Consider the following 15,549-nt stretch of genomic DNA (forward strand, 5'->3'; position numbering starts at 1 on the left):
TACTTATGGCTAATAGAAAGAGCTGGCAGAGGTGCTTAGCCAGGAGTCGAGCACTCAGGATTGGGGCAGTCTTCGCCTAGGTTTGTATATGTCCTTTGAGGCACTCCGGAGGGAGGCCTTGGCAAAGAGCCATTAAATAGATTGGAGACCTGCCGTTGTTGGGATGGTCTATGCCAGTATTAATGACAGGTAGCCAGGAGGAATAGGATACCATACACGTATGCTCCTTAGGACCGACAATGGGGAATAGTAACAGGAATTGTATTTGCTTTTCAAGAAGCTTTGTTTCAAGCAGAACTAGGAGTACTACAGCAACTAAGTGTCTAGGTATGGGTCTACCTGACAGTTAAAATACATGGTATCCTGGGCTCCCACTGGACTATGAGAACGGCTAAAACACTTTTCTTTTCTCCAGTTAAAGTTACTTTGTATTGAAGAAGAAAAGTCAAATTCTGCCACTTCGGTAGTAATTTCAAGACACCTATTTTTTTTTTTATTTCTTGTTTGTTAATTTTTTACCAGTAAGTATCCACGCTATAAGGTCTTTTATTGTTTGGCTGCGTGTACAGCCTTAAGTCCTTCGAGATCCGTCATGTTGAATTTTACATGCCAGGTCTCGCTTTGCATTCGTTTCTGAGCAGCCCGTGTTTCTGAGTGCCTCGCAGATGCATGTCACATATTTTCCCCAAATTTGAGAACTATAGTTAGTTAGAAGAACGATTATGCCAAGAACATACGGCTCCCGGTAGTTTCTAGTCGTCGCTGATGGCTTAACTCTGTGCTTAGACTTTGGTAAGAGTGCTTGGTTTAATTTAGGAGAAAGAGAGTCCTTGTGGATTTTAATTCCTAATATTTTGCATTGTGTAAAGAAAAAAAAAAGTAAGAGTTAGTTATTGGAGTTCCCAAATACATTTTTTGTTTCTTTGTTTTTTATGTCGGTTCTCTTCTTGAGAATTTGCTCTCCTCTTTGGAGGGAAGAGTAGAGTCAGAGGTCATGATTCTAACTTGGCGTTGTGCTGTCTTCTAGCTGGATGACTCTGGCAGGTAACCCCCTGCACCTCTAGCCCAACTCCGTTTTGACTCAAGGCTGAGCCATTGAACACACACCTAACTGGCAGGTGACAAACAGAAACCCTTCACAGCTGCTACCTGCTGTGTATCGTCTTTTTTTTTTTTTTAAAGACTCTAGGACTCCCTCCAATATCTGAAGCTTTAAAAGAATATTGTCTGCATAGGCTTATTATGTATTTGAATCTTTGGTCCCCTGGTGGCAGCACTGCTTGGAGGAGAGAGTGGAAACAGGAGGTGCAGGTTTGCTGGAGGGAGTACATTAGTCGGGGTGGGCTTGGGAGTTCGTAGCCCTGTCTCCCTCGCAGTTCCTTCTCATTTCCTCCTGCTCGTGGTTAGGAGTGTGGTCAGCCAGTTACCTGCCCCAGCCAGCACTGCTCTGCTTCCCTTCCTTTGTGGATCCCCTCTTTAGAGCCATGGGCTGTTCGCTATTCTGTTTCTGCTCATGGTGTTTTATTATTACGACGACAACAATAAAGTCACTAATACACCCCGTCCCACACTTAAATAAGGACTATAATAAATACTAGGTAATTCGGCGCATAATAGGTGATGGAGATGTAGTAAGGTGCAGCATTCACTGAGAGTGTATGGTTAAGTGCTTCCTTGCCGGGATTATTGGGGAGAGGTCACGGTTAAGTTTGGCAGTGAGATAATATAGTAGACAGAAAATAAATACCTTGAGAATAATTCATTCCTTTTTTACCTTTTTGAAGTATGAGAAACAAGGGCAGCATTAACCAAATGCTCTAAAAGAGCAGCCACATAGTTTTACCAAATCTAAGGTGTCTGGAGTGACCGGATGTCCACATACACCTCCGACTTGGCAACCTAGGGTCAGATTTGTCTTAACTGTCATGATCAGTGGAGTCCGTTCCATGGGAAGGAAGTGGGTGCTGCCTTAAGTGCCATAGCCAAGAGGGGTGAGGTCCTTATTTTTACCTCAAAATTGTGAGGCTCACCTTTGGCAGCATGCATCGTGCAGTGATTGAGTAACAGCACAGTCTCCATACCGCAGACGCCATCACTGAAAGGAGGTAATAGACTTAGTGATAGTTTTCTGTTTGTTTAGTCGGTGTTTTGTTTTGTTTTTTTTTTTAAAAACACATGAACAAACCAAGGCATATGCGAGGAAGGGGCAGGATGTGACAGCAGTTCCCTCTGTGACCAAGAAATGGAAGCTTCAGATGCTGGATGGAGTCCTAGAGTCATTTCAAATCAGAAAGAGGAGGCCCAGCAGGCGGGAGCTGTAAAGGGTCTGTTAGTCACCTGCTGGTTAGATGTGCATGCAGCAGCTCAGCCTTGAATGAGAAGGGACAGAGGGGCCCACACTGGATGGCAACTGAGTTGCTGGTCTTCACGGACCAGTCTGGATTGTCACAGGGTCCCCAGTCTCAGGGCTGCTGGAGACAGACAGAGAGACACAGACAGACAGACAGACAGACAGACAGACAGACAGACACACACACACACACACACACACACACACACACACACACACACACACACACACACACCTGCCCCTGAGGTTTTTCCCTTTGTCATTTCACCAGATCCAAGGCAGGGTTCTGAGGCCCTCCTTGCTGTGTCTGCTTCCACTTAAGTGACTAGCTGTTGGTGGCTTTTAGTAAGAGATGGGGGTTATCTGTTAAAGCAATACGTAATGGAAATGGATGAGTTTTTGTAGAAAAGCAGTGTCAGATAAATCTCCTTCCAGTCTATTCTAACCTCCTCCCCCATCATAGCTGTGGAGAGTTTTCATTTGAAAGTGAAAAGGCTTAAAACATAATTTTTTAATCCCATCTTTCCTGCCCACTTGCATCTCTTCCAAAGCTCGTCAGGGCCAGATCTGGAACAGCAAGAGCCATTAAAAATTTGGCATATTGCACTCCATTTTTTGGAATACACTCAGTGTGGGCCAATTTATGGTAAATTATTCTCTTCGTGTGTGAATTTCCTCTTCTCTCTTGGCAATTTCCTGCTTGCTTCTACACCCCTGCACACATATCTTAAACACACACACACACACACACACACACACACACACACACACACACACACACACACGCATGCGCACGCACACACAGCTATTGCAGTCTGTGTGGAATATGTGTGCAAGTGTTTCAGCATGTGCCAGGGCTGTATCCATAAGTACATATGCACATATTTGCACCTATGTGCCTATATGATAAGCAAATTGACTTCAACAGTTTTTCTCAGAGGCTTGTGTTGCTGAATGTATGTTAGCATACAGTCTGTTTGAACCCACAGACAGTTTCTCAGTCAAGAGATGACAGAATTTAGCAATCATTTTAGGAAACACCATAGTAAATAAATATATTGCTTAGCGCTGTTAAGCTGAGCAAGCCAACTCTTAATGGAGCTGAAGGCACACGGTGACATGTCTCATCGCTGTAATCAAAGACTATTAATTATTGGGTAGCCAGGTCCACTGCCAGTGAAAGAGCTGGCATGAAAGCCTTGTGACACTGTCCTCCAAACAGAGTCCCCAGCTATTATGTGGTTGGGACCTGCAACCTAGGGTCTGAAATGCTAAAGAGTAGTTGACAGAGGCATGGCATCATGGGAAATTGATGGGCCTGCTCATTGCGTTTTTTTTGACTTTGGGCAATTGAGAACTGAGTCCTAAGGTAGTTGTTGCTGCTGTTGGTGGTGGTTTTCTGTGTTTTTTTTTTTCATGAGAAACTCTGATGAGAGGCTGTTTCCTGGCATATTGTAGAGCATATTAGCACAGTTTTAAAAGGGCAATTTAAAACAGTTTCTTTCCTTTATGCATGAAGAAGGCACACATTTATATGCCTCGAATTATTGATAACAGCATGTTTCCAATGTGTCAGTGTATGCTTAGCTTAAATTTGGAAAGGATGTGGTAGGAAAACAGTCCATTGACTTTACCAGTGTTGCTGAAAATTTCCCAAAAATATCAATAAAGGAGTTAATCCAGCACACACAACAAATAAAACCATGTGTTGTAATTAGTATTTTCTCCACATGCATTGATATTAATTTAATTAAATATACATTTTGCAGTAGCCCTATAGAACGTTAAACTCCAATATTCAGACCCCATAAATGCATTTTACAGCTTTTAAAAGGTTGACTGATGTCATTGCAGGCAGTAACTGGCTTTCTCCCTAATTAAAAGGCTTTAATGAGTTCACTACACAAGGAAGTCTAGGTAAATCAATACACTTTCTTACCAAGTGTTCAGTCTCTCCATTTCATTTAACATTTGTTTAGCAAATCATGTACTATCACTTTGAGTATATGCCAAGCGCCGTACCTAATGCTGGCAATAAAAAGATTAGTAGGACTTGCTTCCTTGTCCACATAAAGCCCACAGCCAGGGAGGGAAACAAACAGTCCAATTACTGTGCCTCTGTGGGCTGCGGGGAGATCCAGAGTGTACTGGTTAAAGCCTAAAGGAGAGCCTCCCAAGGAGGTGGCTCTGTGGTGTCACCAGCAGAGGGCACTGCACAGGAAAAAGCATGTTAGGGGCATGCAGCTGGGTCACACTAGAGCCAGGCAGGGATGTGGGGCTTAGGGGAGAGGGGGAAGAGCCCCATGATAAAATGCTAAGGTTTAGGTCTCTGCTGTGTTTTTCTCCGTCTCTTCACGTCTTTGACTTGCAGTCTCTCTGTCATACTTTATTTCCACCTTTCCTTTCATTTGCTTAGTTCTTTCTTATTTCATCTTTCTGTCTTCTAAATGCTCAGAATGTTTTCTGAGGCAGACCTTGGGAGAGGATGTAAATTTTACTGCCTAAAATGCATCCCTACTATTCAGCTCCAACCTTTAGTATACAGAAAATCACATGAACGTGCTGAAGATGGCTCGGCTTGTGCCAGTTTCATGGAATATACTAGAAGCCTGATGTTTCCCTGTGCCATCCACAGGGCCTAGGGAAATGCTGGATTGTCCAGAAGCCCATCAAGGGCAGGCCTGCTTCTGAGCAGGGAGTTGGTCACTCCTGACCATATGGCCACAGTAGTTGGTCACTGTTGACTCTTGAGTTAAAGTTGGAAAGCACCTTTTCCATATAGGAACAGTACATTTGACTGTTGCTTTTGTTGGTTTGCTTTATATACACTTCACAGAAGCATAGTGCCTTCGTGCAACATGTGTAGAGAGTGTGCAAAATGGCACCTCTAGCACATACAGAGAACCAAATATTCATGTCTCAACACAGTGTCAGGAGACTCCGAATTTCAAGCAAATAATGATGTCCACCAGTACACGGAAATAAGGAAAAACTGGTTGTGTAGACATGATTTTTTGTTTTTTATTAGTGTGACTTCATATAATCTGTACATATGTATTTGTTCGACTGTGCATATATATTAAGGGTCCAAGTTATACCTAGCTATGTGGTAATCAGCGATGCCTAATAGTAAATTTAAAAATTTAATTGTTTCCAAATAAGCTAATATATTACTTATATACATAAGCATATATAATTATTAGACTGGCATATATTCAAAGTGCATTTATTGTGGTCTTGTCAGCCTTTGAAGAATATGTGCTCTTGTGTACAGCCACAGATTGCATGAAGTCAATGCCGGCAAACAACAAAAATGCCCCACAACTTTGTTGTTTACTTGGTCAAAGAAATGGTAATTTGTTTGAAGTTGTAATTTTATAACATTGTATCGGTACAACATGATGATATACACACACCTATATAAATGTATCAAAACTCTTATATTTGGCAGTAGCTGGAAAGGCATTGCATCGGAACATGATGATCTATACACACATATATAAATGTATCAAAATGATTGTATTTGGTGAGTAGCTGGAAAGGGCCAAGTCATCCTTCTTACAAAGCTGTGCTCCCTATGACAGATTCCTTTTATAGCTGTGAATATAGTGCCCAGGATGAGGTTCCGTTTAACCCCAGTTCCTTTCAACTCCGATAAACCAGATACTTGATAATTCCCATAAAAATTCAGTACGGTTCAGTTGTTGGCACAGACGTAACATATTTTCCCCCACATTGTCACGCGGTCTCTCCAGAATAATTTTCCCAGCTTCACTTCATTTCTTTTACTGTCTCATTTAGAATACAGCCTTAATGATCAGCTGCTACCTGTGCCTGAAGTGGTCAGAAGCAGTGAATCACCCTAAACCAATAAAAATCATATACCTATACCCACGCAGGTGACCTTTGCCTTATTCAGATTTCTTACTAATCAAAAAAACAAGAAGTACAGCAAGCCAGGAAGGAATTTATGAGCTGGTTAATGGATTCATTTTGCACACCAGAATAACAAGGAGGGAACAATGACTGGAATCCAGCGCTGTTTCGGAAAACATTACTGAATGGGTTTTATATTAATTCTGCAACATTTTTAATAGTTCCAGAAAATCTGGATAAATGAGAACCATCGTCCACTTAAGAACACTGGATGAGTGTCGCACACTGAGTCAGCGGCTTAGGAGGCCAAGTGCCATATAGCTGCCTTTCCCTTCTTCTGTCCTTAGCCAGAACCCACAGCAGTCAGACCTTAAGGGTTGTCATAGATGAGGCGAGCACAGACATCTAGATGCCAGGGACCTTTGGGAGAGCTCAGTCTGAGTTGCTCCGAAGCAAAAAAAAATTTAATTGTGACGTTTCCATAATTTTCCAATGAGGCCTCTGTTGCTCTGTACAAAACTTAGAAATATAAAACCCGATATTCCCTTTTAGCAACTGAAAGGTAACTGAAAGGTACCTCTGGGTACCATGCTGGGGACAAGAGAGTGACTGAGCTGTGAAGACTATGCAGAGACGTGGCTTCTGTCTTTCTTACACAGTTAACTATGCTGAACAGAATAGGCAGTAGAGAAACTCAGTGTTGCTTGGTGAACTAGTCATGGTCTTTGGGTGACACTCTCTGTAGACTTAATGGCAAACATTAAGCTTTCCTGGAGCATTTGGTGCTATTTAGAATACACTGGAAACAAACTGAAGGAGAATATTCCCAAATGGAGATTCGCTGAAGGGAAGTCAATCATCTGGGCCCAGTGTGCTTCTACAGTGTTTCTGTTTGCTGCTGCTGCTGCTCCTGCTGCTCTCCTCCTCCTTCTCCCTGTCTTCTCCCCTCCCCCTCCCCTCCCCCTCCCCTCCCCCTCCTCTCCCCCTCCTCCCGCTCCCCCTCCTCCTGCCTCTTCCCCCTCCATCCTCTTTCACTGACTTTTTTTCTTACCCCTTTGCCATTATTTAAAATTAGGTTGTAATATTCTGTGTCCTAAGAAGAAAGGTAACTCTCTTTGGTTGCTTTAAGTCAAGTCATTTTCTTTCTTTCTTTCTTTCTTTCTTTCTCTCTTTCTTTCTTTCTTTCTTTCTAGTTCTAATATTTGTGTCTCATTTTCTAAATTTCACAAAACTCTACATTTTGATGATGAGGATCACGAAGGACCCCAGGACCTTGCATCTCTTAAGTATAATCTCTAAGCATTGAGCTTCTGCTTGTGTTAACCTGAAGACAGAAACATGGGTGCTTGCTGTCTCGGGAAGACCCATGGCATTAGAATCTCCATCTCAAGACATACTCTCTCCCCGTCCCCCCCTCACCACCCCTGTGCCGCCCTCCAAGTGCATATAAAGTTGAGAAGGTTCTCAGGAAGAAAACTTCCAGAACTAAGTGTTAGCTGAGTATATTCATCAGAGTTCTCAGAGCCTCTCAGCTGTGTAAAGCAGACCTCTTCACTTTCTTGAGCCCTTTCTTTCAGAGTCACAAAAGAAATCTTACACCCTTTGGAGGCAAGAAACTAATCCAAGGGGACTTGACCTCTTACACTTACTATGGAAGTCACCTTGACTGTAGCCAGGGCATCAGAAATGTTTGCTGACTTTTCCATGGAAGCCTCTCATCTCTATTGTCTTTGGGTAGTGTGTTGAGCTACAAACTGCCACCTAATTCATCAGCCAGTTCTTAACTGCACATCACGGTGGCAGCCAACACTAAAGGGATTAATTGGTCTTGACTGATAGAATTGTGAAAGTGTGTACCTCTGAGGGTCGTAAACACCAAGCCTTAATTGAAATCAAATGTATATTTTAAAAAAGCATGTCCAGCATCGGAGGCTCCTTTCTGTTTGGGTTTTGTTGATATTAGCAATGGTATAGAAACCTGATAAAGAAGGTTTGCTGTTATTAATGCTTTGAATACAAACTTGTTCTTCTTGGCACTCCGAGTAGCTGATTAGAGGAGGGGATAATATTCGACTTGATTATTGGTTACACATATGGAATAAATCCCATTTTAATGGTGTCTAATGAGCCTTTCATTTCTATAGTTTCACACAAAAGCTTCTAATAGAAAGAGAAAGTAATATTTCAAAGGTTATCTGAATGTTACTGAATGTCAACAATCCGTAATCAAGCCAATATATATTGATGATGATTGCAGTCCAGTCTGATTCTTTAAGTATGAAATAATTTTCTAAATTAGCCAAGCGATGCAAGCTAAGGTTCTTTAGGTCTGAGGAAACTTGAAAATGTCTAATTAAAGTTTGTTACTTAAAACTGGCATCAGAGAGATTTTTTTTTTCCTCAGGATGAGGTTTCGTGCCATGAAATATTTTCAAGGCCCATGAGGTTTACAGTTCTGCTTCTGAGAGTTTCACGGACTCTTCCCGTACGTGCCTCCAATTCCACTGAAAATGTGCATGTGGAAAACATGCCTCTCTCTCTCCCCGGGTTTTCTCTCTCCAGGAGACTGCAGCGGGGGCGTTTCGCTGGTCAGGAGGTCATGATGAGAGCTGGTGGGCACACATATTTCAGAACCTGACGTTTACCAGGTAGCAGATTTGAGAGCTGGGAGAAGATAAGCATCTCTAGCGAGAGATTGGCCTTCTGGGAGTTTTGTCTCATTTGCTTGTGAATGATGATTACCCTACCCTATCCTGCGCTGGTGATGCTCCTCAGATAGCTGCTGCTGTCCAAGTTCAGATGACTGATCCAGAAGTAGAAATGGTGGATGCTGACGACCCTTTCCTCCTGTCATTTGCATAGGAAGCAGAGGACAATCACAGCTTATAAATGGCATCTCCTAGAGCACTGGACGTGCTCCTGGAGATGAGCCCTAGCCCTAGAGTTTATGTTCTGGGGTCCATACTTCTGGCAAGTTGCCTGAGGATCCTGATCGTGGCCTGGGAATCATGGCCTTAAGCATCGTTGCTCAGAATGTAACCTCTCCATCGTGTTAGCTGCTAGTGTGAAACCTGCCCGGCTGTGCACGCTGTCTTTGGCTTCCAGCAGCTTCTCAGGAGTCAACACTGAGTTTTATTATTTTTACCTCCTAGCAGCTGTGGGCCATGCTCATAGCATTTTCCCTGTAAACAAACCCTATTAAGATCAAATTAATAGCAAGGAGAAAATATCTAGCATGGACCAAACACTCAGTGAACACAAGATCCCATTCCTACTGTCCCAACCCTAGGCCATGTTTGTGTTTTTTTTTTTTTCCTCTTTTTTTTTTTTTTTAATCTCATTTTATTCCTTCCTCTTGCTTTTTGAACTCTTAATGTGATGGTGGTTTTGTCACCCTCATCTTCCTGTGTTATATCTGCTTTTGAGTTCAGGACAAATCAGGATTTGTACTTCAATGATGGACTATTAGCCTTCGAATTCATGGCTTCAGAGCCAATCCTGGAAGGAGAGGGCCGCGATAAAGACTTGACATTTTGCAGGCATCGAACTACAATAGGAATGAAGAACAACCAGTTGGCAGTGCATACCTCAGCTCTGTGGGTGTATCTTGAACTGTGGGAGTCACACTGAGAAAACATGAATCAAGCCCAGGAAATGCTCCTAATGGTCCTGACTTTCCTATATTCGGGTGTTCATCTACAAGGTTCAACTCCTTCAATAGCTATGTAAATGTCATGAAAAATATTACAATTAAAAGGCAGTGCCTCCAGGGAAGAGGATTCTTGGCTTGAATTCCAGGGTTATTCCCGTAACAGATGATAAGGCTTCATTATAAAACTGTTGGCTTTCAGGTTCCATCCAGATGCCATTAGGGAAGCAAATGGCACCTCCTTCTCTCAGTGTCCTCTGACAAGTTCACTCAGGTGACTCTGACCCATTGGGTGTTAGGCCCTGCACCAAGCCATCTGCCAGGCCTCAAGGACCTGGGTCCATAGAGTTTTCAAGTGTGTTAGTTTTTCCAGCAAGAGTGAGTGACTGGGATCTATGGGGATGCTGCCTTCCAAGGACAGCCTCTACCCTTTTGTTGTTGTTGTTGTTGTTTTGTTTTGTTTTTTCGAGACAAGGTTCCTCTGTGTATCCCAGGCTGGCCTGGCCTCAAACGCACAGCGATCCACCTGCCTCTGCCTCCTGAGTGCCAAGATTAAAGGCGTGCACCATCACGCCCGGCCTGCTTCTTACCTTACCCTTGAGTGAGATCGTAACCTCTGTCTTTAATCATTTCCCCTGAAGACCCCTGCTGTGCTTCTCTGTGTTCTCTGGCCACCCTTGGTACAGAGGGGACATCTGATGTCATCTAGATTTTCATTGCTTTACCGAGCATCTTCTTGTTGTCATATCCCATCTGGATGTCGGTGTTGTCCTTCAGCTTTGCTTCTTCATGTGGTCAGGGTTATCTACGCGATTTACTTGGAATGCCAGATCTTTCTTTCTTCTCTTGTCTTTTACTATTGGTCGTGTTAATAGTAATAACAGCAATCAGCTCAGTTATAAGCAGACGTGAATGGGCACTGAGTAGGAGAGAGGAGTTGTGTGCTGCCGATGCCTCATACATGAGCACAGGGACAGTTTGGATCGTGCAAGCACGTAGCTGGGCTGCTGCTTCTGTGGTAGAAGTGGGGGGAAGTGTCCTGCGTGTCTGGCATTCATAGAAACCCTGTTAGTTCAGCCGTCACCGGGCTCTGCTCTCAACGTTGGTGCCACAACAATGCAGCTTTCTCTGAAAGCTTTGAGACGACTGAGGAGGGTTAAGAGATCGGGGCCACCCATTTCTGAGTGCATCCCACTGGAACTGGCAGCAGACAGGCATCTGCCCTACAAAAGAGCCTTACCAGGAGTGAGGCTACGGGCTCGGCATATCCAAAACCACAGACTCCTTTCAGACCTAAGTGTGCTTCACCAGGTAATTCCAAGCAAAATAAAAACTGGGCTCCAACACTTTGCTCTGCTTCTTCATTCAGAGTGAACCTTAAAAGCAGATGTTTGTTTGGCAGAGACCTCTAAGCTATGAATTAGGAGTTAATTTAGAACTCTTTTATCCTTAAACTTGAGATCTATTTGAAAATTTGCTGAAATAAGGCCCCATAAATTCTAGAACTCCCCAACCCCCCCCCCAGCAATGTAGCATTATATATACACTTGGCTGTGAAAAAGTCATCAGCTTTGTCAGCATTCTTCCTTCGTTCAGGCTAAATTTATTTGTGTGTGTGTGTGTGTGTGTGTATGTGTGTGAAATAGAAATCAAGAAAACACCAAAAATTATTTTAAGCAAAATATCAAAATTGAAATAAACCAGCATATGTCTGTGAGACATGTATAACTCTCAATCAAAAATAAGTGCAACTTTCATAAATTTCTTAAAATACTCCAGCATGCAGAATGTGATCAACTTAAATAGATGGGAGTTGTGACATAGTTGACTATTTTTTTTTTCTACAGTTAGTTCATCCTTTACTTAAGGATGAAATTTCCAACTACTGAAACCTTCATAACCAGCATCCTACCCTGTATGTTGTAGTTAGTGTGGGAACTGAGGCCTTTTATGAGGTCTTCACAGCACATCTGGGTGATGTTCACTAATTACGACTAGAAGCAGCCTTCTCTTACCCTCCTTACTTTTATCCATGTCTATCTGTCCCATTCCCACTACATTCCTCTTAAAAAAAAAAAACTCTTAGATTTCTTAAAAACATAACCATATTTTGTTTTCCATATCCCTAACTTTAGTGGAATTAAATGCATTAAGTTCACATCAATTTTCTAGGGCTTAAGAGCAAAAATAAGGCTTCATCTCACCTTTACCCTTCAACTCACCGGCTTCCCTGATATATTTTGTTAGTGTCACTTTGACCCTGTAATAAATAGTAGCTGATAATTCATCCAAAGAAGGAAATTAAATTAATGGTGTTATTAACAAACTACAAGCATACATTTTAAAAACGTCAACCTTTTATCTATCTCTTACTCATACCTAGGTAGTGAAATTTTTAAAATAAACAAACAACAGCAACAACACATGCTACAATAATAAGTGGTTATGTTGTTTGAAATGATTTAGCACTAAGTAAATTCTCTGCCTCTTAGTTCCCTTTAAAAATGCATCTTGAGAACTTACTCAGCTTGGCATCACCCTACATGTTAACACTGGCCACTCATTTGGAAGTTGAAAAACCTGGAAAGATATTCAAGGATATGTGTGATTGACTTGATCAAGCGGGCACCTGCGTCCTCATCCCGTGCTGTTAGACCTGTCTTGCCTTCTTTTCCTGTCACAGATCACTCTGATTTGTCTTGTTAGTTTTTCAGTTGCTGAAAAGTTTCTTCCTTCCCAGTTCCTTCCACGTAGAACAATTTGGTAATAAAAAAGTATGTTAATTTTTTAAATAAATCTTCAAGATACGAATTACTATGTTTCTATTGATTGAGCCAGATGGCTCACAGTTAATATTCTCTGACATAAGTAATCACAGGAATCAGTTTGGGACCAAAATCTGGTACAGAACGTGGCATGTATATGCTTTGGGAAAGATGCAATTCACATAAACATATGAGTATTTTTAGACGCAATAGTTGTTACTGTTTGGATTCAATTTTCATCTTCCTGTTATCTAAGTACAAACTAATGGTTGTTTTTCTCCCCTAGTCTCAGGCATTTGAGTTGTTCTTCTCGGTAACTAAAACTTGTTTTCGTTTTGCAGTTTGAAGGCTGCAAGAAGGCCTTTTCAAGGCTTGAGAACCTCAAAATTCACCTGCGGAGCCACACGGGAGAGAAGCCATACCTGTGCCAGCACCCAGGCTGCCAGAAGGCCTTCAGCAACTCCAGCGACCGTGCCAAGCACCAGAGGACGCATCTTGACACTGTAAGGATGGCAGGGCCTGGCCACCTTCCAGCCTCAGCTGTGTGTGCCAAAGGGGCCCCCTCTGATGGTCAGATGGTGCAGGTGTTTGCTTTCTGGTCTTCAGATCACAGCAGGCAGTGCTAAGCACAGAAGCAGAACCTAGTGAACTACCCACACGGGTGCCCTGTGTGGCTGCTTCATTTTTTAAAACATTTTTTTGTGTGTGTGTGGTTGTGAATTATGTGACATACTAGAACTTTCTGGGACCAGGGTTTGTTTAGTCTCTTCTCTGTAGAAAGCGGAAGCAGTTCAGGGGCTGTCATACAGTAGATGACACCCAGAACGGCCACTGGAGAGAATTAAAGCAGTTATCACTGCATCAGGTTGCACCAAAATGGACAATGTATGCAATTGGGAAGACTATGGAGAATAGTGTTTATGTGTTGACCCTGTTTCTTTTTCTCTTGACCTAACTTTTCAGACAGTGTAGTGTTGAGCACGAATCTGGTGTCTTGCTTTAGAAACCATCTGTTATTTTCACCTGCAGTTGATCTAAAAAGACAGAGCAGATCTTTCCCTGAGCTCATCTCATACATGCTTTTTCTGTGTTAACAGTCACACATCCTTTTATATCAACCTTATGAGAACAATTGAGTTTTTATTTTCACACCCTTAACTCCCTTAAGGCTGCCACATTTTGCTCCTTGCAAACGCTGTTTCTGTGTAACTTTTGTCTTTTATTCCCCCCCATTATGTTGATAACACTCCTTTGCATTCTCAGGCTTTGATGCCATTTTCTTTACAGCAGGCCAGGTAGATGGCGTGTAATTTCACTTCACTTAACAAAGCCGTTGGGATAAATGTATTATACACATCACGGATCTCTTATCCCACGTTCTTGCAAATAATGTATTCATGACAGTACTTTCCCAGTGTTAACATTCTGATGCCTATTATTAAACTACAGCAGAGTTTGAATTTTGAAAAGATACTGTGATTTCCACACACCTTCTCATACATATTGAAGATTCTTCTGATGTTATACTTGACATATTTATTACATTTTATATCGGTCTCTATTAGTCATATTTGTAGAAGTCGTTTTAGCAATGTATGTCATCTAACCTTTCTAAACAGCAGTATCTTCTAATATATATAAATGTGATGGGTTTTCTGGTAAATACCTGAAAGAGAGTATACTATGGGCTAAAAATAGACCTTTTCTGCTTTAGCCGAATTGAACTCATTGATTTTTTCTGGCCCAATAGAACATGATACTAAATAAATATGTGAAAAGTGCTGAAAAATTTTAACATACAAAAGTAAGAATAAATAGAAAGAAAAAAAGAATAAATTATTTTAATGTCCTATTTTGTTGTATCTAAAATGGTCTTTGTCTAATCTAGTACTAGTATATTTTCCAATTTGTCATTAAACCTTGTCATGGAAGAGTGACCATTCATAAAGCAAGATTGTCTTGAGACATTATTCCAACTAACCAGTCCTCTGTAGTTTCAGAGCTGGCCTTGAAGAAACCTGATGTTTTTCTACAACATTTTCCTTTGGTGCTAATGTTAGCTAATCACACACAATATGTTGTAAAGTAACTTCAGCATTAAGAATGTATAGCTCTTTCTAAAAGCTTTTAAATAAAGCTGCCTAAGATCATGATCTTTAGACTCGATTTAAGTGCAACATCTCTTTAAACTCAGTCATTTTTATCTTCTTAGAGAGATTTTTCTCTATTACACCTGCTAAAGCTATCCTTTCCCCTTAAGATCCAAACTATCTCCTATGCAAATGTTTACTTTCTTTAACAAATTGGTGGTAAGATCTTTTAGGAGCATGTAGGAATTAATTGCTTGTGTTCCAAAGCAAACTGTAGCTGTTTGAAGAATTTATAGCTTAGATCTACGTTAATCACTCCTTATATAAAAGCTGTCAGGAGTTTTGGACAAAAGTATCTTTTTAGCTCAACAGATTCTTTACTCAGGAAAGTGGTTTCCCAGAAAGATTATTGAGTTCATTATAATAACGCTGACATTTTTTATTAATACATTTCACTAATAACATCTTAAATCTAAACAAGAGAAGTAATTACTCCGGACATCTGGGAAATAGTGCAGTGCTCTTCTGACAGAGTGTAGTGTGTCATTTTAAGCTTGGATAAATAAGGCTAAAACAAAGGGGATAACACCACTGTTCACACAGAACCGGGTAGCTGATTGGGCCTCCTGTGACAGCCCTACAGCTAGTGGGTTCAAGGCTACTTGGGAGGAATGTGTATAGTCAAACTTTTCCAAGAGCATCTCAAGGAAACACAGAGTAGCATTCCCAGCCCTGTTTAGAGCTGCATAGATTTTTAGAGCACACCAGAGTTCACAAGACTTCTTCCATGAAGTATCCTCTCTTGCTCAAAGACATAAA

The 15,549-nt window shown here is 41.6% G+C and overlaps 1 protein-coding gene across 3 annotated transcripts in view; it reads left to right on the forward strand.

Annotated features, from left to right (window-relative positions):
* GLIS3 (GLIS family zinc finger 3) overlaps positions 1 to 15,549 on the forward strand; it is a 425,955-nt gene that overhangs the window by 318,246 nt on the left and 92,160 nt on the right. For all 3 annotated transcript variants that reach the window (XM_084769854.1, XM_084769855.1, XM_084769856.1), the window contains one exon: positions 12,982 to 13,143. In XM_084769854.1, coding sequence (XP_084625980.1) covers positions 12,982 to 13,143 — 162 coding nt within the window. The remainder of the gene's footprint in view (positions 1 to 12,981; positions 13,144 to 15,549) is intronic.

This window comes from Acomys minous (assembly GCF_964271855.1).
Source record: "Acomys minous genome assembly, chromosome: 2".
Lineage (NCBI taxonomy): Eukaryota > Metazoa > Chordata > Mammalia > Rodentia > Muridae > Acomys > Acomys minous.